General features: G+C 48.4%; 1 protein-coding gene across 8 annotated transcripts in view; it reads left to right on the top strand.

The window, feature by feature from the left end:
- Window positions 1–22,860, top strand: part of NDRG4 (NDRG family member 4) — a 71,478-nt gene that overhangs the window by 21,081 nt on the left and 27,537 nt on the right. For 5 of the 8 annotated variants that reach the window (XM_073605624.1, XM_073605622.1, XM_073605619.1 and 2 more), the window contains exons 2-3: window positions 15,244–15,335; window positions 18,141–18,188. In XM_073605624.1, coding sequence (XP_073461725.1) covers window positions 15,276–15,335; window positions 18,141–18,188 — 108 coding nt within the window. In that variant the 5' untranslated portion in view covers window positions 15,244–15,275. Of the gene's footprint in view, window positions 1–12,529; window positions 12,670–15,243; window positions 15,336–18,140; window positions 18,189–22,018; window positions 22,175–22,860 lie in introns of those variants that run through there. The other 3 variants (XM_073605626.1, XM_073605625.1, XM_073605620.1) reach the window with 2 other exon arrangements.

Here is a 22,860-nt window from a genome sequence, read left to right as displayed (position 1 = left end):
ACAAGGAATGTAAACATCCCTTGTGACAGTAATAGGTGGTGACAGGTACTCTTTATGGAGGGATGGGGGGTCTAAAAGACCCCCCCATCCCTCCTTTACACTTCAAAGTATTCAGATCACCGAAAACAGCGATTCTGAATACTGTGTATTTTTTTAAATTCGGCGCCATTGGCAGCCGAGTAAACGGGAAGTGACATCATGACGTCGCTTCCGCGTTTACATTGAGAAGGCTGGAACGAAGCCGCCCACAGCTTCGTTCCAGCCCGCCCACAGCCGCCGGAGGCAGCCGATTGGACACCGGGCCTCCCGATCGCACGGGAGGCCCGGTAAGAGCGGCGGGAGGCGACGTCCCCTCCCGCTCCCCCGGTATAACAGCCGAGTGGCTTTCAGCCGCATCGGTTGTTATATACGGATAGCCGATCGCCCACTCGAAACAACAGTACCGGGATGATGCCAGGCCTGGTCTCTATCTAGGCTTTGTATACACTGTGTGCCAGGCTTGGTCTCTATCTGGGATTTGTATATACTGTATGCCAGGCTTGGTCTCTGTTCAGGCTCTCTCTATACACTGTGTGCCAGGCTTGGTCTCTGTCCAGGCTCTCTCTATACACCGTGTGCCAGGCTTGGTCTCTATCTGGGCTTTGTGTACGCTGTGTGCCAGGCTTGGTCTTTATCTGGGCTCTGTATACACTGCTTGAGATTTACTAAAATTGGAGCACTCAGAATCTGCTGCAACTGTGCATAGTAGCCAATCCGCTTCTAACTTCAGCTTGTTCAGTCAAGTATTGACAATAAAACCTGGAAGCTGATTGGATTCTAAGCAGAGCTGCACCAGATTTTGCACTCTCCAATATTAGTAAATCTCCCCCACTGTGTGCCAGGCTTGGTCTCTATCTGGGGTCCTCTATTCACTGTGCCAGGCTTGGTCTCTATCTAGGCTCTGTATACACTGTGTGCCAGGCCTGGTCTCTATCTAGGCTCTGTATACACTGTGTGCCAGGCTTGGTCTCTATGTGGGCTTTGTATACTGTATGCCAGGCTTGGTCTCTGTCCAGGCTCTCTCTATACACTGCGTGCCAGGCTTGGTCTCTATCTGGGTTCTGTATACACTGTGCAAAGGTTGATCTCTTTCTGGGATCTGTATACACTGTGTGACATCTCTCTAGTAAATGTATACTGCATAATATGTGACCTCCTCAATGTTTTTTAATACACAATTCCTCTCTTTCTTTGGATTTGTGATGGAGGTGATGCCATGAATGGCATTTATGCTCTTCCTCACTGTATATTGTTGAAGGAATTATAGATTCTTTTTTTTTGCCCCATTATAACTGTTTTATTTAGGTTGTTAAGTAATAGTAGCATGTTAATATGATATTCACTTCTGTATGCTAGATATTGTAATGTTGAGCATACAGAACAGGGGTGCTATTTATTTTTTTTCTGGAGCAGGTGGTGGCACCAGGATGGCTTCATGTGAAGGACAGTCAGGAATGTAGGGTGGAAGGTGCAGGTATAGGGAAGTAAGGTGTATTGCGTTGGGCTGAGGAGGGTCTGTGGTAGAATCATTGGTGTAGGGCAGGGTGCTTGCTATGAGAATTGTGTAGAGAAGAGTTGATATTAAAGGACAGAGTTAGTTGAGTTAGCATGGTGGAGAATGATCAGTGGTTATAGAGTAGAGAAAGCAGTGTGTTACCTAGTAGAAGGTAGTTGGTGTAGGGTAATGATAGCTGGCCTTAGATTGGAACAGTGGTGGTCAGTCCAAGCAGAAGTGGGAGTGGGTATCTGTCAAAACTAGGTTGTCATAGGCAGGGGCGTTGCTAGGTCTGCAAAAGATCTAGGGCTAGAGCCCATAGCAGCGGTCACCAACCTTTTTGCAGGCGGGGGGGGGGTTAAGAAATTTTAAGAAATTTTTTGCGGGGCAATTTGTGCAGTGGCTGGTGTTGGCACTTCAATCATCATGGCACCATGGTTGATATGGTGTCAGGGTGATTGAAGTGCATTATTTCTATTGTTATATTGTAATATATAATGAAGTGGTTCAACAGCGCGATCCAGTTCTGGGAGGGTGTCTATTGACATCCTCCCAAAACCGTGCTCACTGCGGTGCACACCCAGCTCACTCTATAACACAGCTGATCACAGATTGGGGTAAAGAGCCAATAACAGCAACTCTTTACCACGTGACCAGCTGTGTCCAATCACAACTGATCGTGATGTAAACACACTTGCCGGTTATCGGCATTCCTTTCATCACACTGAAAAAAGTGGCCAGTAGGCAAGCGGTTACACCTGCAGGGGGTCCAGCTTTTTTCATTTTAAAAAAATGACTTTACTAACGCTTTAGGCCTGGGTCACATCTATGCGGGTTTACAGTGCATGTTTGTGCAGGCATGGCAGACCATTCCTTTGAATGGGCTGCTGTGCCTGCATTTTTAGAAAAACGCAGCAGCTTTTACACTTTGCGATTTCCCTGCAGTTCAATTTTAGATGTGTGGGGGTGCCATTAAGAATGAATGGCAGCCTCGTGTGTTTTTAAACAGCAGCATGTTTTGACTCTGGGTGCTGGAATTGCTGAGATTCCTGCACACGCTGCTGTTTAAAAAATTAATTCCTAATGGCACCCCCATGCATCTAAAAATGCAGCGCGATTGTGGGTGCAGGATCTGCAGGGAAATTGCACAATGCAAAAAAGCACCATGCGATTTCAAGGCCACTTAAAATGCTGCATGCACCTTTTCTCTGCAGGAAATTCAGGCATGGCAGCCCGATTAAATAAATGTGCTACCATCCCAGCGCAAAAACAGGCCGCAAACCCGCATAGATGGGAACTAGGCCTAAAGGAAGCCCAACAAGCAGTGGTGCATTTCACCATGTCTGTGTGGAAGATGTGCCAGTACCACTGGTGGTGGTGCATGCTAGTGCTCTAATTGGTGAACAGTTCAGCCACAGCCAGATCAGGATTTAGTCCACACTCACAGGCAGAGTATTTGGGGAGAAGGACCTACCTGGTCCTGCCCAGCTGGGCTCACCATCCGCTGGCTTTCAGCACAGTGGGCACCTGCTCTCTCCCACTCGGATCCCAGCTCCAAAGCCTCTGGCTCTCACCACCACTGCCGCTCCCTCCCGCTCCGATCCCAGCTCATATCCTGCGGCCTCCCGAGTCCCGAACATGCGGTCTACATTGGGCGGGGTCAGAGCAGCAGTGGAGCTCCTGGCCCCACCTGCAGCACTGCCTGTCTCCCGCCGTATACACAGTCACTTCGCAAGGCGGAAGTGTACTGATGGGGGGCGGGCGGAGAAAGATGATGTAATCTCTGCTCGCCTGCCCGCTCGCTCGCTTCTTTCACCTGCCTGCTCGGCTCCATCATGCAGCCTGTCCACCGCACTCGCGGCTCGGTGGTTAGGCAAGGACCCCTGCGGTAGGAGACTCGGGGCTATGGCCCCCAGATTTGGGGCTATAGCCCCAATAGCCACCCCCTAACGACACCCCTGGTCATAGGTAGGGACAGATCTCATTGTCAGACCGGGGTTTGTGTGTGTGTGTGTGGGAAAGATCCCTATGTATGTCCAGCCAGCTAGATTTTGGTTGAGTCTCCCTCTAGTAGTGGCTGGTGGTATTGTAGGTTGGGACTGTGGGTTTGTGTTTGTACTAACTCTGGTAATATTGCTTGGTTTAGTTAACCTGTAACTACTTTGGAGAGCAGAGTCTCGGACACCATTCTTACAGCTAAATGGCTATCTTCACACCCAACCCCCTCATACCTTAAAGTGGTTGTAAAGCCTTAAGGTTTTTTACCTTAAAAAAAAAGTCCATACTTATATTAATTGTTATTTTTAGAATTCCTAGGTGGGCAGTGCATAGAAAAAGTTACAGAAATTTACACAAAAGATACAAAAACATAGCATAAGAGAGTGAGATATACACAAGTAAACAGTATTAAAAATAAAAGAGCTAAAACATATAGAAAAATTATATTTCCTGTTTCTGGGATCAAAAACACACACATATAAATGGGACCCCTCAGAGAAGATAACATTTGATTGTAGATCCTCATCGCTATATATGTGAGTTGCCACCCACTCAGACTATCCAATGGAATGGAAGGGGCGGGATGCTGCACAGGTAGTCATTATGTAATAACGATCTTCAAATTCTCCTAACTATTATTATTTATTATTATACAGGATTTATATAGTGCCAACAGTTTGCGCAGTGCTTTATAACATGGGGGCAGATAGTACAGTTACAATACAATTCAATTCAGGAGGAATCAGAGGGCCCTGCTCGTTAGAGCTTACAATCTAAGAGGGAGGGTCAAGTGATACAAAAGGTGATGACTGTGGGGGATAAACTGATGAAGAAAATGAAAATACAGTTGTTAGGTGTGGGTAGGATGGGCTTCTCTGAAGAGGAGGGTTTTCAGGGATCGTCTAAAACAGGGGTAGGCAACCTTTTGAGTACAGTGTGCCGAAAAATGTTCTCAAAGAAATTGAGCGTGCCGACTTTATAACAAAAAAAAATGTTAAATTCACACGCTCAATTATGAAAAGGATTTTTATAAATTAAACGCTGTAAACTACTTAACTAATTAACATTCTGCACTCTCATGCCTTAGATCAGACCCAGTTCCTGTAACTCTAGTCCTCTGATCAGTACCAATTCCTGCACCTTTATACCTTAGATCACTGTACCCCCTGCTCTTCTGTCCCACCACTGTAACCCCCTTTCTCCTATGCCACACCGCTGTGTCTCCCTGCACATCGGCTCCACCGCTGTACCCCCATGCTCTTCTGTCTCACCGCTGAACCACCTTCTTACCTGTCCTAACACTGAACCCATCTGCTCATCTGCCCCGCCACTGTAACCCCCTTTCTCATCTGCCCCACCACCGTTCCCCCTGCTCTTCTATCCCACCACTGTAAACCCCTGCTCATCTGTCCCACCAATTTACCTCCTTTCTCCTCTTCCCCGCCACTGTACCCCCCTGCACATCTTCCCCCACCTCTGTACGCCCCTGCTCTTCTGCCCCACCTCTGCATGCCCCTGCTCTTCTGCCCCACCTCTGCATGCCCCTGCTCTTCTGCCCCACCTCTGCACGCCCCTGCTCTTCTGCCCCACCTCTGTACACCCTGCTCTTCTGCCCCACCTCTGTACCCCCCCTGCTCTTCTGCCCCACCTCTGTACCCCCCTGCTCATTAGTCCCACTAATGCACCTCCCTTTCACATCTGCCCCAACACTGAACCCCCCCCCCGCTTATCTTTTCCACCAATGTAACCCCCTCCTCATCTGGCACAACACTGAACCCCCTGCTCATCTGTCCCACCACTGTAACCCCCTGCTCATCTGCCTTATCACTGTACTGTACTGTCTCACCGCTCAACCCCCTTCTCATCTCTCCCACCACTGTACCCCCTGCACTTCCGCCCAACCACTGTACCCCCCTGAACATCTGCCCCACCGCTGTACCCGCGTTCTTCTGTCCCACCACTGAATTCCCTTCTCATCGCTCCCACCACTGTAACCTCCTTTCTCATCTGCCCCACCACTTTACCTCCTGCACGTCTGTCTCACCTCTGTACCCCCCCTGCTCTTCTGCCCCACCACTGTAACCCCCTGCTCATCTGTGCCACCAATGTACCTCCTTTCTCCTCTGCCCTGCCAATGTACCCCCCTGCACAAATGCCCCACCTCTGTACCCCCCTGCTCTTCTGCCCCACCAGTGTAACCCCCTTCTCATCTAGCCCATCACTGAACCCCCCTGCTCCTCTGTCCTACCACTGTAACCCCCTGCTCATCTGTCCCACCAATGCACCTCCTTTCTGCCCTGCCACTGTACCCCCCTGCACAACTGTACCCCCCTGCACAACTGCCCCATCTCTGTACCCCCATGCTCTTCTGCCCCACCAGTGTAACCCCCTTCTCATCTAGCCCATCACTGAACCCCCCCCTGCTTCTCTGTCCTACCACTGAAACCCCCTGCTCATTTGCCCCCATCACTGTAAACCCCTTGGTTTTTTGTCCCACCGCTGAACCCCCTTCTCATCTCTTCCACTACTGTACCCCCTGCACATCTGCCCCACCATCGTACCCTCCTGCTCTTCTGTCCCACTGCTAAACCCTCCCTGCTCATCTGCCCCACCGCTGTACCCTCCTACTCATCTGCTCCACTGCTGTATCCTCTTCTCATCTATGATATGCGTGATATGCAAAGTGCTGCAAGGAAGCAGAGATGACACACATCTATATGTCCTGGCACACTCATCCCCGCTGATCCACCTCTCGCATCCAGTTCACGTGCTTGTAGGTGATGTATGTGATGTCACATACAAGCTTCTGGAATGGATACGCAATAATGAGATCAGGTCAGGGGCATTTTCTGAAAGCAGCGGGCCTGTGTGCAAGATCGGGCCCCCTGCAGCTGAGAAAAAGTGCAGCGCCGAGCGCCGCAGCAAAATTGAATGTGATTTTCATTGTGCTAAATACTGGCTGTGGCTTAAAGAGACACAGAGTGCCGGGGTACAGTAGTAAGTGATGCAAAGTTCAGGGGTCAGGTGTAAGTGACCCAGAGTCCAGAGGTTGGGAGCAGGTGAGGTAGAGGTTGGTAGTAGTAGATGATGCAGAGCTGAGGGGTCAGTAATAAGTTACACACACACATATATATGTGTGTGTGTGTGTATTTTATTTTTTTTGTTCAACAAAGTTCCCAGAAGCTCAACAGTATATCCACAAACTGATTGTGGTTTTCTCAATCACAGTGAAATCCCTTCTTTCTGAAATTGGTAGTGGCAACCAAGCGAGTCATCTTCCTCCAGATGGTGGGCGGGGCTAGCAGGACTGATTGGCTTTGGCAGTGGCCAATCACAGTCCTCCTCTTCCTGGAAACAGGGACCACCCCCCTAGCAGAACTGCACCCAAACCCTTCCCCATCACAAAAGCTGACAATCGCAGCTACAGCAAAGTTAGATAACCAGTGTGTGAGGGTACAGTGCCCTCCCCCCAGTGCAGGTGTGGTGTGGGGAATTGTGAGATTGGAATGCATTAGCATCTCACTGACGCTTCCCTGCACAGACCTGCTGATGGGGAGGGAGTCGAGTGTCGGCAAAAGAGGCTTTGCGTGCCGCTTGCGGCACCAGTGCCGGGGGTTGCCTACCCCTGGTCTAAAAGCTAATAGAGTAGGATATAATCAAACAGATTGGGGTAAGGAGTTCCATAGGATTGGAGAGGCTCTGGAAAAGTCCTGGAGGAGAGCATGGGATGAGGTGATGAGGGAACTAGAGAGCAGGAGGTCTTGAGAGGAACGAAGAGAACGATTAGGTTGGTATTTAGAGACTAGGCTAGTGATGTAGCTGGGGGCTAAGTTGTGGATGGCTTTGTAAGTTGTTAGTATTTTGAATTGAATTTGTTGGTTGAGCAGAAGCCAGTGGAGGGATTGACATAAAGGAGTAGCAGACACAGAGCAATTGTTAAGGTGGATAAGACTGGCAGCAGCATTCATGATGGACTGAAGGGGGGATTGACTATGAAGAGGTAAGTCAACGAGAAGGGAGTTGCAGTAGTCGAGACGAGAGATGACCAGGGAGTGAATTAGGAGCTTTGTTGTGTCATTGGTTAGAAAGGGGTGTATTTTGGAGATGTTGCGGAGGTTGACGCGGCAAGATTTGGACAGTGATTGGACGTGGGGCTTGAAGCAGAGTTAAGAGTCCAGGACTACACCTAGGACCTTGGCATGCAATGATGGGCTTATAGTTGTGCCATCGATTTTGACAGAGAGATCAGGAGAAGGGGCAAGTGGGGGAGGAAAAATTATAAGTTCAGTTTTGGATAGTTTGAGTTTGAGAAATTGGTGTGACATCCAGACTGATATATCTGTTACTAAATTATGTCCAATTACTATTTATGGGCCCAAAATTATGAGTTTTGGTTCCATTTGTTATGTTTTGCATAGACACCAAACGTCAGTGCTTTACACCTCACAGGACCAAAACCAATGTAAAAATTCCCAAATATTAATAGCTCCCCCATCTTTTACCATACAGGGTATATCTAGCATGTTTAATGTGTAATATCTTTACCATGAGCCACTGGGATTCCACAGTTTTTTTCTTTTCTTTTTTTTTATTGTGTACTGCATTGAATGGGAGGTATGACTCATTTAGGACGTTTTGAAGATTGATGGACTCATCTCTCTCAGATAATTGAGATACAGATGAAGAGTCTATAGTGTCCAGTGAGAAACTGGGCTATTTGGAATGCAACTGCATAGACTGATGTCTAAATGATCCCTCACTGGGACGATATATGGACGAAACATTTGGCATCTCCTTTACACTGTATTGTTAACCTGTTTCTGAACATATAACGCATATACAGCGGGTAAAATAAGTATTGAACACATCACCATTTATCTAGGTAAATATATTTCTAAAGGTTCTTTCCATAGATTTTCTATTGGATTCAATTCAGGTGATTGGCTGGGGCATTCTAGCAGCTTTATTTTCTTTATTTGAAACCAATTGAGAGTTTCCATGGCTTTGTGTTTGGGATCATTGTCCTGCCGAAATGTCCACCCTTGTTTCATCTTCATCATCCTGGTAGATGGCAGCAGATTTTTATCAAGAATGTCTTGGTACATTTTTCCATTCATCCTTCTTTCAACAATATGAAGTGTGCCAGTACTGTATGCTGAAAAACAGCCCCACACCATGATGTTCCCACCTCCCAAACTTCACTGTTGGTATGGAGGTGTTTTTGGGGTGATGTGCAGTGCAATTTGACCTCCAAACATGGTGTGTATTATGGCTTCCAAAGAGTTCAATTTTGGTCTTATCTGACCAGACTATATTCTCCCAGTATTTCACAGGCTTGTCTAAATGTTGTGCAGCAAACTTTAAGCGGGCTTTAACATGCTTTTTCTTCAACAATGGAGTTTTCCGTGGTGAGCGTGCATACAGGCCATGGCAGTTGAGTGCATTACTTGAAACAATTGTACCTGCTAATTCCAGGTCTTTCTGAAGCTCTCCACAAGTGGTCCTTGGCTCTTGGACAACTCTTCTGATAATTATTTTCACTCAGAAATCTTGTGAGGAGCACCTGGTCATGGCTGGTTTATGGTGAAATTATGTTTTTTTTCCACTTCTGGATTATGGCCCCAACAGTGCTCACTGGAACATTCAGAAGTTTAATAATCCTCCTGTAACAAATGCCATCAATATGTTTTGTAACAATAAGGTTGTGAAGGTCTTGAGAGAGCTCTTTGCTTTTACCCATCGTGAGATGTTTCTTGTGTGACACCTTGGTAATGAGAAACCTTTTTATACACCAGGGATATGCAATTAGCGGACCTCCAGCTGTTGCAGAACTACAAGTCCCATGAGGCACAGCAAGACTCTGACAGCCACAAGCATGACACCCATTGGCAGAGGCATGATGGGACTTGTAGTTTTGCAACAGCTGGAGGTCCACTAATTGCATATCCCTGTTATACACCATCAGTTGAGACTGAACCAGCTAATAGTTGGAGGTGCGTGGCAGAAGTGGATGGGTGTGATGATTGTGTTATATCCAGGGAAGATGTTCATGTAGGTTAGAGGTTGTGGGTGTAAGAATAGCATCAAGTGAGGTAAGGTTTGGTGAAGAAGGGCAGAGCTGGTGGGATGTGATTATGGCAATATGAGACTGTGTTCCATGGTTTAGGGCAGAGGTGGCTAGTTTAGGAGAGAAGAATTGGTGGTGTAGGTTGTGGTCAGTGGTGTAGAGTAGAGGTGGGTGAGAGGATGGTGTCAGAGGGACAGTGTAAGGCAGAAGTGGAGGAGGGTAAGTGGTGTAGGGTGGGTGTGAGGACCGTGTCGTCATATTGAGGAGGGTCAGGGATGTGAGGATGGTGTCAGGTGGAGGAGGGTCAGTAGTGTAGGACAGAGGTGGGTGTGAGGACAGTGTCAGGTGGAGGAGAATCATGGTGTAGAATAGAAGTGGGTTTGGAAGTATGCTGTCAGGTGGAGAGAGAGAGAGAGAGAGAGCAGTGTAGAACAGAGTTCCATGTGGGGATGATGTCCAGTGAAGGGTCGGGGTTGTAAGACAGAGTTGGATGTGAAGACAATGTTAGGTGCAGGTGGGTCAGTAGTGTAGGGCAGAGGTAGGTGTGATGATGGTGTCAGGTCGAGGAGGATCGTGGTATAGCAGCGGTCATCAACCCTGTCCTCAGGGCCCACTAACAGGCCAGGTTTTATGTATTACCTTGGGGAGATGCAGACTAGAATACTGCAATCACTGAGCAGCAAATGATATCACCTGTGATGTATTTCAGTTATCTTGCAAACCTGGCCTGTTAGTGGACCCCGAGGACAGGGTTGATGACCACTGTGGTATAGGACAGAGGTGGGTGTGAGGGTAATGTCAGGTGGAGGAGGGTCGGGGTTGAAAGGCAGAGTTGGATGTGAAGACAATGTCAGGTGGAGGAGGATCGGTGGTGTTGAGCAGAAGTGGGTGTGAGGAAGGTGTCAGGTGGAGAAGGGTCAGTGGTGCTGAGCAGAGGTGGGTGTGATGCTGGTGTCAGGTGGAGGAGGGTCAGCAGTGTCGAGCGGAGGTGCGTGTGAGGATGGTGTTGAGCGGAGGTGGGTGTGAGGATGGTGTCAGGCGAAGGAGGGTCGGTGGTGTAAATCAGAGGTGGGTGTAAGGATGGAGTTGGGTGGCGGAGGTTCATGGTGTAGGATAGAGGTGGGTGTGAAGATGATGTCATGTCAAGGAGGGTTGGTAGTATAGGACAGGGATGGGTGTGAGGACGATGTCAGGTGGAGGAGGGTCATGGTGTAGGATAGAGGTGGGTGTGAGGATGGTGTCAGGTGGAGGAGAGTTGGTGGTGTGGGACAGGGGCGGGTGTGAGGACAGTGTCGGGTGGAGGAGGGTCGGTAGTATAGGGCAGGAGTAGGTGTGAGGATAATGTTATGTGGAGGAGGGTCGGTAGTATAGGACAGGGGTAGGTGTTAGGGCTTGGCAATTTTCTCAAAAAAAAAAAAAAAATCAATTCGAATCGAGGTTTTTTTTTTGTGGACACCGCGCCGGTCCTAAGGAGCTGCGGGCAAGAGTTTTTAGGCGAGGCCGCGGCTTCGGCCTAGTCCGCAGCGTCCGGCCTCACGGACTAGGCCGAAGCCGCGGCCTTGCCTAAAAACTCCTGCCCGCAGCTCCTCAGGACCAACGCGGTGAAAAAAAAAAAATCTAAAAAAATCGATTTGCTTAAATTTTGAATCGATTTGACCTCTCAACTCGATTCAAGATTTAAATCGATTTTTTTCCCCAGCCCTAGTAGGTGTGAGGATAATGTCAGGTGGAGGAGGGTCGGTAGCATAGGACAGGGGTAGGTGTGAGGAAAATGTCAGGTGGAGGAGGGCCGGTGGTGTAGGATAGAGGTGGGTGTAGGGATGGTGTCAGGTGGCGGAAGGCCGGTGTTGTAGAGCAATTTTTCTCAACTCCAGTCCTCAAGTACCCCTAACAGGTCATGTTTTCAGGATTTCCCTCAGATGAAAAAGCTGTGGTAATTACTAAGGCAGTGAAACTGTTCAAATCACCTGTGCAAAATAATGGGGAGCCTGAAAACATGATCTGTTGGGGGTACTTGAGGACTGGAATTGAGAAACATTGGTGTAGAGCAGAAGTGGGTACGAGCATGGTGTCAGGTGGAGGAGGGCCGGTGGTGTAGAGCAGGGGTGGGTGTGAGGATGGTGTCTGGTAGAGGAGGGTCGATGGTGTAGAGCAGAAGTGGGTATGAGGATGGTGTCAGGTGGAGGAGGGTTGGTGGTGTAATGCAGAGGTGGGTGCCAGGTGGAGGAGGGTCGGTGGTGTAGAGCAGAGGTAGGTGTGAGGATAGTGTCAGGTGGAGGAGGGTAGATGGTGTAGAGCAGAAGTGGGTTTGAGGATGGTAGCAGGTGGAGGAGGACCGGTGGTGTAGAGCAGAGGTGGGTATGAGGAAGGTGTCAGGTAGAGGAGGGCCAGTGGTGTAGAGCAGAGGTGGGTGTGAGGATGGTGTCAGGTGGAGGAGGGTTGGTGGTGTAGGGCAGAGGTGGGTGTGAGGATGGTCTCAGATGGAGGAGGGTCGGTGGTGTAGAGCAGAGGTGGGTATGAGGATGGTGTCGGGTAAAGGAGGGTCGGTGGTGTAGAACAGAGGTGGGTGTGAGGATGGAGTCAGGTGGAAGAGGGTCAGTGGTGGAGTGTAGAGGTGGGTGTCAGGACGGAGTCAGTTGGAGAAGGGTCAGTAGTATAGGGCACAGGTGGCTGTGAGGATGGTGTCAGGTGGAGGAGGGTCGGTGGTGTAGAGCGGAGGTGGGTATGAGGAGGGTCGATGGTGTAGAGCAGAAGTGGGTATGAGGATGGTGTCAGGTGGAGGAGGGTCAGTGGTGTAGAACAGAGGTGGGTGTGAGGATGGAGTCAGGTGGAAGAGGGTGGATGGAGTAGTGCAGAGGTGGGTGTCAGGACGGAGTCACTTGGAGGAGGGTCAGTAGTGTAGGGTACAGGTGGGTGTGAGGTTTGTGCCCAGTAGGGGGAGGGTGAATCTGGCAGTGAGAGGGATGGGTGTAGTCTGTTGGCAGAGAGCGAGGATTGAGTCAGGGCTCTGCATGCAGATGCTAGAAGATGTTTTCCTCCCTGATGTCTCTGTGGCATGGGGAGGAGAGAGGTGAGTGTCCATCCGGAGCACAGCACCCATCACAGTCGCAGCTGCTGCAGCATGAGATAGGATTACTGCAGCTGCTGGAAGTTCAGAGAAGGGAACTTTCACGCTCCATGCAGAACGGGAGGCTGGAAATGTAGCACTGAGGGACGCTGGGGGATCATTTAGAGGTTGTAGACGAGGGATGGAAGATTGGAATGGGGGGGCTGGGATAAATAGTGGGGGGTTAAAAATGAGGGATTTTCAGGGTAGGCAAGCGGGGGACAGATGGGGGAGACGGAGGAGCTGGAGTTGTCAGAGATATGTATGGCTTACCATACAGGTATATGGATGGGGGAGAGATAAATAGATGGAGATGAAGATGGTAGAGTGAGAAAGCTGTTTAGAAGAGGGGGGCAAGGGGTATAAAGAAGGATATACTGGGAATAAGAGCTATATAGAGGAGAGGGTGAGCAATATTGAGGGAGTATATAAAGGAAGCGGATGAGGTGTATATTGGGGAGAAGGTGAGGGGTGTTTGTGTATGTGTGTGTGTGTGTGTATGTGTATATATATATATATATATATATATGTGTGTGTGTATATGTATATATATATATATATATATATATATATATATATATATATAGGGTTGGATGAAGATAAATTGAGGGATTAGGAGGATAATTTGGGGATGAAGGATATACAGAGGAGAGGGGGTGAGGGATATATAAAGGAGGTGGATGCAGTGTATATTGGGGAGAGGGGTATATAGAGGAGGAGAGGTGAATGATATATTGAGGAGTGTATTGAAGGGAATACTACGAGATGAAAGGTATACAGTATAGAAGAGGGAGGGAGGAGGGGTATATGCAGGAATAAAAGATAAATTGTAGGATTGGGGGTCTTTTCAGGGATAAAAGATGCATGGGGGCGGGTGAAGGGTATATAGAGAAGTGGGTGAGGGATATATTGAGGGGGGTGTGTGAAAGGGGGTAGATGAGGAGCAATTTGGGAAGAGGATGACGGGTATATAGAGAAAGTGGGGTGTATAGAGGGGGACTGAGAAATATAGAGATGAGGTGTGTATATAGAGGGGAGGCTATAGGGTATACAGAGGGGGTGTGGGGTATATAGGGGACTGGGAGGTATTTGGAGATGGGGGTATATAGAGATGAGGGGTATATAGTGGGGGGGGGGGGCTGATGGTTATATAGAGATGAGGGATATATAGAGGGGGGCTGATGGTTATATAGAGATGAAGGGTATATAGAAGGGGGATGAGGTTTATATACAGATAAGGGGTATATAGAGGATTATATTGAGGTTTCTCAGGAGAAGATTCAGCAGCTGGAAGTTCACAGTTTCCAATCAGGAACTACGTAACTGATCGCACCTCACTGTGACACCAGGGTGAGTCAGCAAACATCGGAGACTGACTGTCTCTATCCGAGACACCTCATCAATGCCCTGACTGTCTATACTAAGGCCCCTCATCAATACCCTGACTATCTATACCAAGACCCCTCATCAATGGCCTGACTGTTTCTGTATGAGACCCTTCATTAATATCCCAACTGTCTATATTGAGACACCTCATCAACATCCCAACTGTCTGTACTGAGACCCCTCATCAATATCTCGACTGTCTATACAAAGATCCCTCATCAATGCCCCCACTGTCTATACTGACCGAGGCACCTCATCAATACCCTGACTGTCTCTATCCGAGACCCCTCATCAATATCCCGACTGAGACCCCCTCATCAATATCCCAACTGTCTATACTGAGACCCCTCATCAATACCCTGACTGTCTCCAATGAGACCCCTCATCACTACTCCACTGTCTATATCGAGACATCTCATCATTATCCTGGCTGTCTCTATCCAAGACCCCTCATCAATACCGCTAATTACTAACCTGACTGTCATTACCAAGATACCTCATCAATACCTTGACTGTCTACACAAAGACACCTCATCAATACCCTAACTGTCTATACCAACACACCTCATCAATACCCAAACTGTCTATACCAAGACACCTCATCAATACCCCTAATTACTAACCTGACTGTCTTTATCAAGATACCTCATCAATACCTTGACTGTCTATACCAAGACACCTCATCAATACCCAGTCTACACCGGGACACCTCAATACCCTGACTGTCTGTACTGAGACTTCTCCTCAATATCCTTGCTGTCTATACCGAGACACCCCATCAGTACCTGGACTGTCTATATTGAGACCCCACATCAATACCCCAACTGTCTACACCGAGACCCCTTATCAAAACTCAGATTTTCTATACCGAGACACTATTTCTATATCCCCATATTGTCTGCAGGTTGAGCAGTGGAGCAGATATTGTCTGCAGGTTGAGTAGTGGGGCAGATATTGTCTGCAGGTTGAGTAGTGGGGCAGATATTGTCTGCAGGTTGAATAGCGGGGCAGATATTGTCTGCAGGTTGAATAGCGGGGCAGATATTGTCTGCAGGTTGAATAGCGGGGCAGATATTGTCTGCAGGTTGAATAGCGGGGCAGATATTGTCTGCAGGTTGCTGTCCTGGTAAATTCTTCTGTGTTAATCTGCAGGTTTGCTGCTGCCGGAGCTCAGTATTACGGGAATGAGTGAGCTGCGCTTCCCTGAAGAGAAACCCCTTCTGAGAGGGCAAGACACAGAGATGGTGAGTGTCATCAAGGCTGTGTTCCTGCAACACCACGGACATCCCCCAGCACCAGTCCTCTCCCTGAACCCCCGCTTACCTTCATCCACCTACACCTATCCTCTCTCTCTTTGCTTTCTCACTTACCCTACACCCACTAGCACCTATCTTCTACCTGCTTTCCCACTTACCTACACCCACCAGCACCTATCCTTTCCCTGAACCCTCACTTACCTACACCCACCAGCACCTATCCTTTCCCTGAACCCTCACTTACACCCACCAGCATGTATCCTCTCCCTGCACCCTCACTTAGCTACTATTACCTGCACCTCTCTTCTCCCTACACCCTCACTTACCTACCCCCACCCACACCTCTCCTCTCCCTGCACCCTCACTTACCTACTCCCACCCACACCTCTCCTCTCCCTGCACCCTCACTTACCTACTCCCACCCACACCTCTCCTCTCCCTGCACCCTCACTTACCTACTCCCACCCAAACCTCTCCTCTCCCTGAATCCTCACTTATCTACACCCACCAGCATGTTTCCTCTCTGCACCCTCACTTACCGATTCCCACCTGTACCTACCCTCTCCCTACACCCTCACTACCTACAGCCTCATGCAGATCTCACTTTCCTTAACCCCCTACCTACACCCACATACAGATTTCCATTAACCATCACTTACCTACATCCACCTGCATATCTCCCTTCCCTGCACTCTCCCTTAACTACACTCACCTGCAAATCTACATTCCCTTCTCCCTCACTTACATGCACCCATCTGCAAATCTCCCTTCTCTGCACCTCACTTACCTACACCCACCTACAGATCTACCTTCCTTCTACCCTTACTTACCTAACTTACTAAAATCACAGGCAGTACAAGAAATGTCTTCATTCCCTCCATTTTAAAAAGAAAAAACATTTCCTCTGGTATATACACTGAGAAGGTGTCATTATTAATATTAAGTATTGTATATCTGATAACAAAATATTTTCATAAGAATGTGTATTCCAGCAATAGATTGTAAAACATCATTTGTAGTATTAATGAAAGACGAGTCCTGTAGTATTAGAGTAATATTTTACAAATCTGTGTAGGATTAGGAGTGATACTCTGCTGAGTCATGTAAGATTAGGAGTGATACTCTGCTGAGTCATGTAAGATTAGGAGTGATACTGTACAAAGTCATGTACTATTATAGTAATATTTTATAAATCTGTGTAGGATTAGGAGTGATACTCTACAGAGTGATGCAGGATTAGCAGTAATACCGTACAAAGTCATGCTGGATTAGGAGTGATACTGCAGAGGGGTGTCATACTTCATTTCATTATGGGCCGCATCAGCATTATGGTTACCCTCAAAGGGCCAGTTTTATCTGTAAGACTAGATTTCCAGAGTACCCGTCCCCTCCACCTTACATCAGATGTCAAGGCCCCCACCGTCAGAAGTCAAGAGCACCCCCATCCTCCCTCACATCACAGTGCACCCCCAAGAGTCCCCCCGCCCCCCTTCCATGTCCTGCTGTCGGAAAGGAGCTGGGTGGAGATGGGAGCAGAAAGTGCAGGGTCTGGAGGAGGACCAGAAGAGGGCTGGAGTCAGCTGGCAGAGTCTGCTGAATGCTGAGACCAGGGGAGGCAGGGACGAGGGGATGCTGCAGCTGTACAGAGTTCTGTCTGTCGCCCCCTCTGCTACCGACTGCTAAGACGGGGTGGTCACAGAGCCACTTCTCCGTGGCTGCATGGAGAACCGCAGGATCTGGCGGAGAAGTTCCGTCCTTCTCTCTGCTGCCAACTGCTGAGACAAGGTGGGGACAGAGAAGAGGGGCGTGTGGCAGCTGCAGGAGAGGTGCTAGGGCCACATGACATGGCCTGGCAGGCCGGATTTGGCCCATGGGCCTTGTGTTTGACACATGTGCTTTACAGAGTCAGGCAGGATTAGGATTAATGCTCTACAGATGTGTGAGGATTGGGAGTAATACCCTACTGATATGTAGTATAATGCCGCATACACACGGTCGGACTTTTCAGCTACAAAAGTCCGACAGCCCGTCCGACAAACTTTCGACTTACTTTTGGCGGACTTTCAACGGACTTTCTAACGACTGGACTTGCCTACACACGATCACACCAAAGTCGGACGGATTCGTACGTGATGACGTACACCGGACTAAAATAAGGAAGTTGATAGCGCGTAGCCAATAGCTGCCCTAGCGTGGGTTTTTGTCCGTCGGACTAGCATACAGATGAGCGGATTTCTGGGTCCGGCGGAGTTACGACGTAAAGATTTGAAGCATGTTTCAAATCTAAAGTCCGTCAGATTTGCGGCTGGAAAAGTCCACTGAAAGTCCAGGGAAGCCCACACACGATCGGATTGTTCGCCGGATTTGGTCCGTCGGCGTCCGGTCGAAAAGTCTGACCGTGTATACACGGCATTAGGAGTAATACTATACAGACTAGACATGCAGCGTTAATAGTAATACCCTATAGAGGTGTGTGGGTTTAGGAGTAATACTCTACAGAGTTATGTAGAGTTAGGAGTAATATACTACAGAGTTGTGTAGTATTAGGAGTGATTCTCTAGTCATATGATATTAGGAGCATTACTATACTGACTTGTAGTATTCAGAGTAATACTTTATAGAGTTGTCTACTACAAGTCATGATGTTTAATAATCAATATTGCATTGTAGGGAACATTTCTTTACCCAGGAGTTTAGTATTAGGGGTTATACTCTGCGAAAGATTAGGAGTGATAGTCTGCAGAGCCTTTCAGTGAGATCAGTAGTAATAAACACAATTTGTTGTGGTTTCAGGAATCAGCTGATACTTTCCTTTCTGCATCCACTGACACTGACTGGAAGGTGAGTTTTCCTCTGTATATAGATTATGTCAGGATATCTTATTGGTTGCCAATTGTCTTCTGCTGAATGGTGTATAAAAAAATAATTTTATACCTTTTCCCCTTCCCCCATACACTCTGTCACTACATACTCAGAACTGTTGTCCCCTGGAACCATACTGCTCACATTGTCCCATCCTGTGTCCAGTTGTCCTGTCCTGTATCTTCTTGTCCCAACCTGTGTCAGGTTGTCCTGTATTGTGTTACATTATTCTTGTGTCAGATTGTCCCGTCTTGTGTCACATTGACCTGCATTGTGTTAGATTGTCTAATCCAGTGTTATGTTGTCCTGTCCTGTGTCAGAATGTCTGGTTCTGTATAACGTTGTCCCATCCTGTGTCAGGTTGTCCTATACTGTGTTACATTGTCTTGTCCTGTGTCATGTTGTTACATCCGGTATCACATTGCCCTATTTTACCGGTATGTTACATTGTTCTTTATGTGTCAAATTGTCCCATCTTGTGTCATGTTGTCTGGTTCTGTATAGTGTTGTCCTGTTTATGCACCACCTTGTCTCATCCTGTGTCACATTGTCCTGCATTGTATTATGTTGTCATCTCCTGTTTCAGGTTGTCTTGTCCAGTTGTCACATTGTCCTGAATTGTGTTACATTATCTCATCCTCTGTCAGGTTGTCCTGTCCTGTCCATTGTTTCATTCTGTATCAGGTTGTCCTGTATTGTGTTTCATTGTTCTTTCCTGTGTCAGATTGTCCTGTCCTGTGTCAGGTTGTCTGGTTCTGTATAACATGGTTCTATCTTGTGTTTTATTGTCCCAACATGTGTAGTTGTCCTGTCCTGCATCACCGTATCTCATCCTGTGTCGCAGTGTCCTGTATTGTGTTCCCTTGTCCTCTTCTCTGTCATCCTGTCCTGGATTGTGTCACAAAGTTCTGGATTGTGTCACATTGTCTGGTCCTAGGTCATGTTGCCTCATCCTGTGTTGGGCTGTCTGCTCCTGTATAACATTGTCCTCTCCTGTATCAGGCTGTCCTATGCTGTGTAACATTGTCCTCTCCTGTATCAGGCTGTCCTATGCTGTGTAACATTGTCCTCTCCTGTATCAGGTTGTCCTATGCTGTATAACATTGTCCTCTCCTGTATCAGGCTGTCCTATGCTGTATAACATTGTCCTCTCCTGTATCAGGTTGTCCTATGCTGTATAACATTGTCCTCTCCTGTATCAGGCTGTCCTATGCTGTATAACATTGTCCTGTATTGTGTTACATTGTTGTTTCCTGTGTCAGGCTGTCCTGTCTTATGATATGTTTTGCTGTATTGTCCTCTACTGTGGCTTGTTTTCCCATCCTGTGTCAGGTTGTCTGGTCCTGTATAACGTCCTGTCTAAGGTTGTACTGTCCTGCAACAATCCTGTCCTGTACTTGTTTTGTGGTCTTTTCTGGTTGTTCTGTCCTGCGTCAGGTTCTCCCATCCTTTGTTTTGGTGTCCTGTCCTGTGTCAGGTTGTCTTGTCCTGTGTGATGTTTTCCTATCCTGTATCAAATTGACCTGCCCTGTGTTACATTATCCTTTTCTTGTGTCTTGTTGTTCCATTCCTTATGTTGTCTTGACCTGTAACAGGTTGTACTGTACTACAACACCTTGTACTGTCCTATGTCAGGTTGTCTCATCCTGTGACAGTTGTCTTGTCCTGTGTCATGTTGTCCTGTCCTGTGTCACGTTGTCTGTTGCTTTGTCCTGTGCCACATTGTCTGGTTTGTGTCACATTGTCCTGTTTTGTGCCAGTTTGTCCTTTCACATGTTTTCCTGTTGCGTCAAGTTGTTTTGTCCTGTGTCATGTTGTCCTGTCCTGTATAGTGTTGTCCCGTGTCATGTTTCACTGTCCTGTGTATGTTTTTCTGTCCTGTATGCCAGCCTGTCCTGCATCACATTGTTCTGTCTTGTGTCAAGTTGTTATGTCCTCTGTCAATTTATCCTACATCCTGCCTTGTTTTTGGTTGTCCTGTTCTGTGTCAGGTTATCCCATGCTGTGTCATGTTGTCTTGTTCTGCATCATATTATCCTCTCCTCTGTCAGGTTGTGTGGTCCTATGTAAAGTTGTTCTGTGCTGTGTCACATTGTCCTTCTCTGTGTCATCCTGTCCTGTCTTATGTCAAGCTGTTTTCTGTCAGGTTGTTCTTTCTTTTCGGCAAATTGTATCTTGCCTTGTGTCTGGTTGTCCTGTCCTGTGTCTGGTTGTCCAATCCTGTATCTGGTTGTCCTGTCCTGTGTCTGGTTGTTCTGTCCTGTGTCTGGTTGTCCCATTCTGCATCTGGTTGTCCTGTGTCTGGTTGCCCCGTCCTGTGTCTGGTTGTTCTGTCCTGTTTGGTTGTCCTGTCCTGTGTCTGGTTGTTCTGTCCTGTGTCTGGTTGTCCTGTCCTGTGTCTGGTTGTCCTGTCCTGTGTCTGGTTGTTCTGTCCTGTGTCTGGTTGTCCCGTCCTGTGTCTGGTTGTCCCGTCCTGTGTCTGGTTGTCCCGTCCTGTGTCTGGTTGTCCCGTCCTGTGTCTGGTTGTCCCGTCCTGTGTCTGGTTGTCCGTCCTGTGTCTGGTTGTCCCGTCCTGTGTCTGGTTGTCCTGTCCTGTGTCTGGTTGTCCCATTCTGTATCTGGTTGTCCTGTGTCTGGTTGTCCCGTCCTGTGTCTGGTTGTCCCGTCCTGTGTCTGGTTGTCCCGTCCTGTGTCTAGTTGTCCCGTCCTGTGTCTGGTTGTCCCGTCCTGTGTCTGGTTGTCCCGTCCTGTGTCTGGTTGTCCCGTCCTGTGTCTGGTTGTCCCATTCTGTATCTGGTTGTCCTGTGTCTGGTTGCCCCGTCCTGTGTCTGGTTGCCCCGTCCTGTGTCTGGTTGTCCCGTCCTGTGTCTGGTTGTCCCGTCCTGTGTCTGGTTGTCCCGTCCTGTGTCTGGTTGTCCCGTCCTGTGTCTGGTTGTCCCGTCCTGTGTCTGGTTGTCCTGTCCTGTGTCTGGTTGTCCCGTCCTGTGTCTGGTTGTCCCATTCTGTATCTGGTTGTCCTGTGTCTGGTTGCCCCGTCCTGTGTCGGGTTGTCCCGTCCTGTGTCGGGTTGTCCCGTCCTATGTCGGGTTGCCCCGTCCTGTGCCGGGTTGCCCCGTCCTGTGTCGGGTTGTCCCGTCCTGTGTCGGGTTGTCCCGTCCTGTGTCGGGTTGCCCCGTCCTGTGTCGGGTTGTCCCGTCCTGTGTCGGGTTGCCCCGTCCTGTGTCGAGTTGTCCCGTCCTGTGTCTGGTTGTCCCATGCTGGTGTATTTGGTGTATTGGCAAAATACCACCATCATCAGAGGAAAGATTATTTCGGCTCTGAGTGATAAACTGAAGGTTAGGGGTGAAGTTGGGCTCACAATTAGTAATTATTTTAGTATTTAATTTTCACATGTGGTAAATTTGTGTCACTATCACATACACTGAAAACCGTCGGTGCCAAAACCTTCTGAGGTATAGGTTGTTGGTACAATGGATTAATAAGAATATAAGCGAGGTGAAGGTGAAAGAGGAGTCCGTTCTCCTCTCTATGGGTCAAATATATATTTATATATATTATAGTCTCTGGTGCTGTGTCAGGGATCCACCATGTCATCTCTCCCCCCTCCCATTCTTTATATATGTAAATCACGTATATGGATATAGAGTATTTACCCATTTGCCTGTCTGACTGGTCCCACAAGGTGGCTGTATATTACACAGAGCGATGTGTGTGTATTATGTACAGCGCTGTCAGGGGGTCCCTGGTGTTCAGGGTTTGCATGAAGATGAGTGTGTGTGGGTGGGAGGGTGTGTGTGTCGCCCAATCAGCCAGCTGCTGTCTCTGCAGTAAAAGGAGGGAGGGGGGATATAGGAGGAGAGGCTGTATAAAGCACTGCACAGCTGAGCAGCCTCTGTCTAAATCCATCTCTATATACCTTATCTGTGGTCTGCCCAGTGTCAGACATGCCGGAGTGCTGGGATGGGGTGAGTGATTGGGGGGGGGGGGGTCTCAATATTAAAGGGGAGGGGGGCACATTTTCTTCTGTGTGGGGAGGGGGGATCCTTTTGCTGGATTCCTCCAGATGTCCCAGCTTCAAGGTCACAAACCGCTGCCAATGTCACAGCACAGACACAGGGACAAGAGTGTGTGGAGCTCAGCACCCAGATCAGGATGCTTGTGCCTTTGTACTAATTGCATGTAGGAACCCTCTGCATCTCTGTACTAAACACACGTAAGAATGCTCTGCGTCCCTGTGCTAAACACATATCGGGATACTCTGCACTTCTGTGCTAGACACATTTTGAGATGGTCTGCATCTCTAGGCTGTACACATGGCAGGATGTTCTGCATCTCCATGCTGAACACATGGTGGGATGCTCTGCATCTCTGTACTAAATGCATGGTGGAATGCTCTGCGTCTCTGTGCTGGGCACATGGTGGGATGCTCTGCATCTCTGTGCTGGGCACATGGTGGGATGCTCTGCGTCTCTGTGCTGGGCACATGGTGGGATGCTCTGCGTCTCTGTGCTGGGCACATGGTGGGATGCTCTGCGTCTCTGTGCTGGGCACATGGTGGGATGCTCTGCGTCTCTGTGCTGGGCACATGGTGGGATGCTCTGCGTCTCTGTGCTGGGCACATGGTGGGATGCTCTGCGTCTCTGTGCTGGGC

The sequence above is a fragment of the Aquarana catesbeiana genome, linkage group LG11 (genome assembly GCF_042186555.1).
Source record: "Aquarana catesbeiana isolate 2022-GZ linkage group LG11, ASM4218655v1, whole genome shotgun sequence".
Lineage (NCBI taxonomy): Eukaryota > Metazoa > Chordata > Amphibia > Anura > Ranidae > Aquarana > Aquarana catesbeiana.
This window is presented reverse-complemented; position numbering and strand designations above follow the sequence as displayed.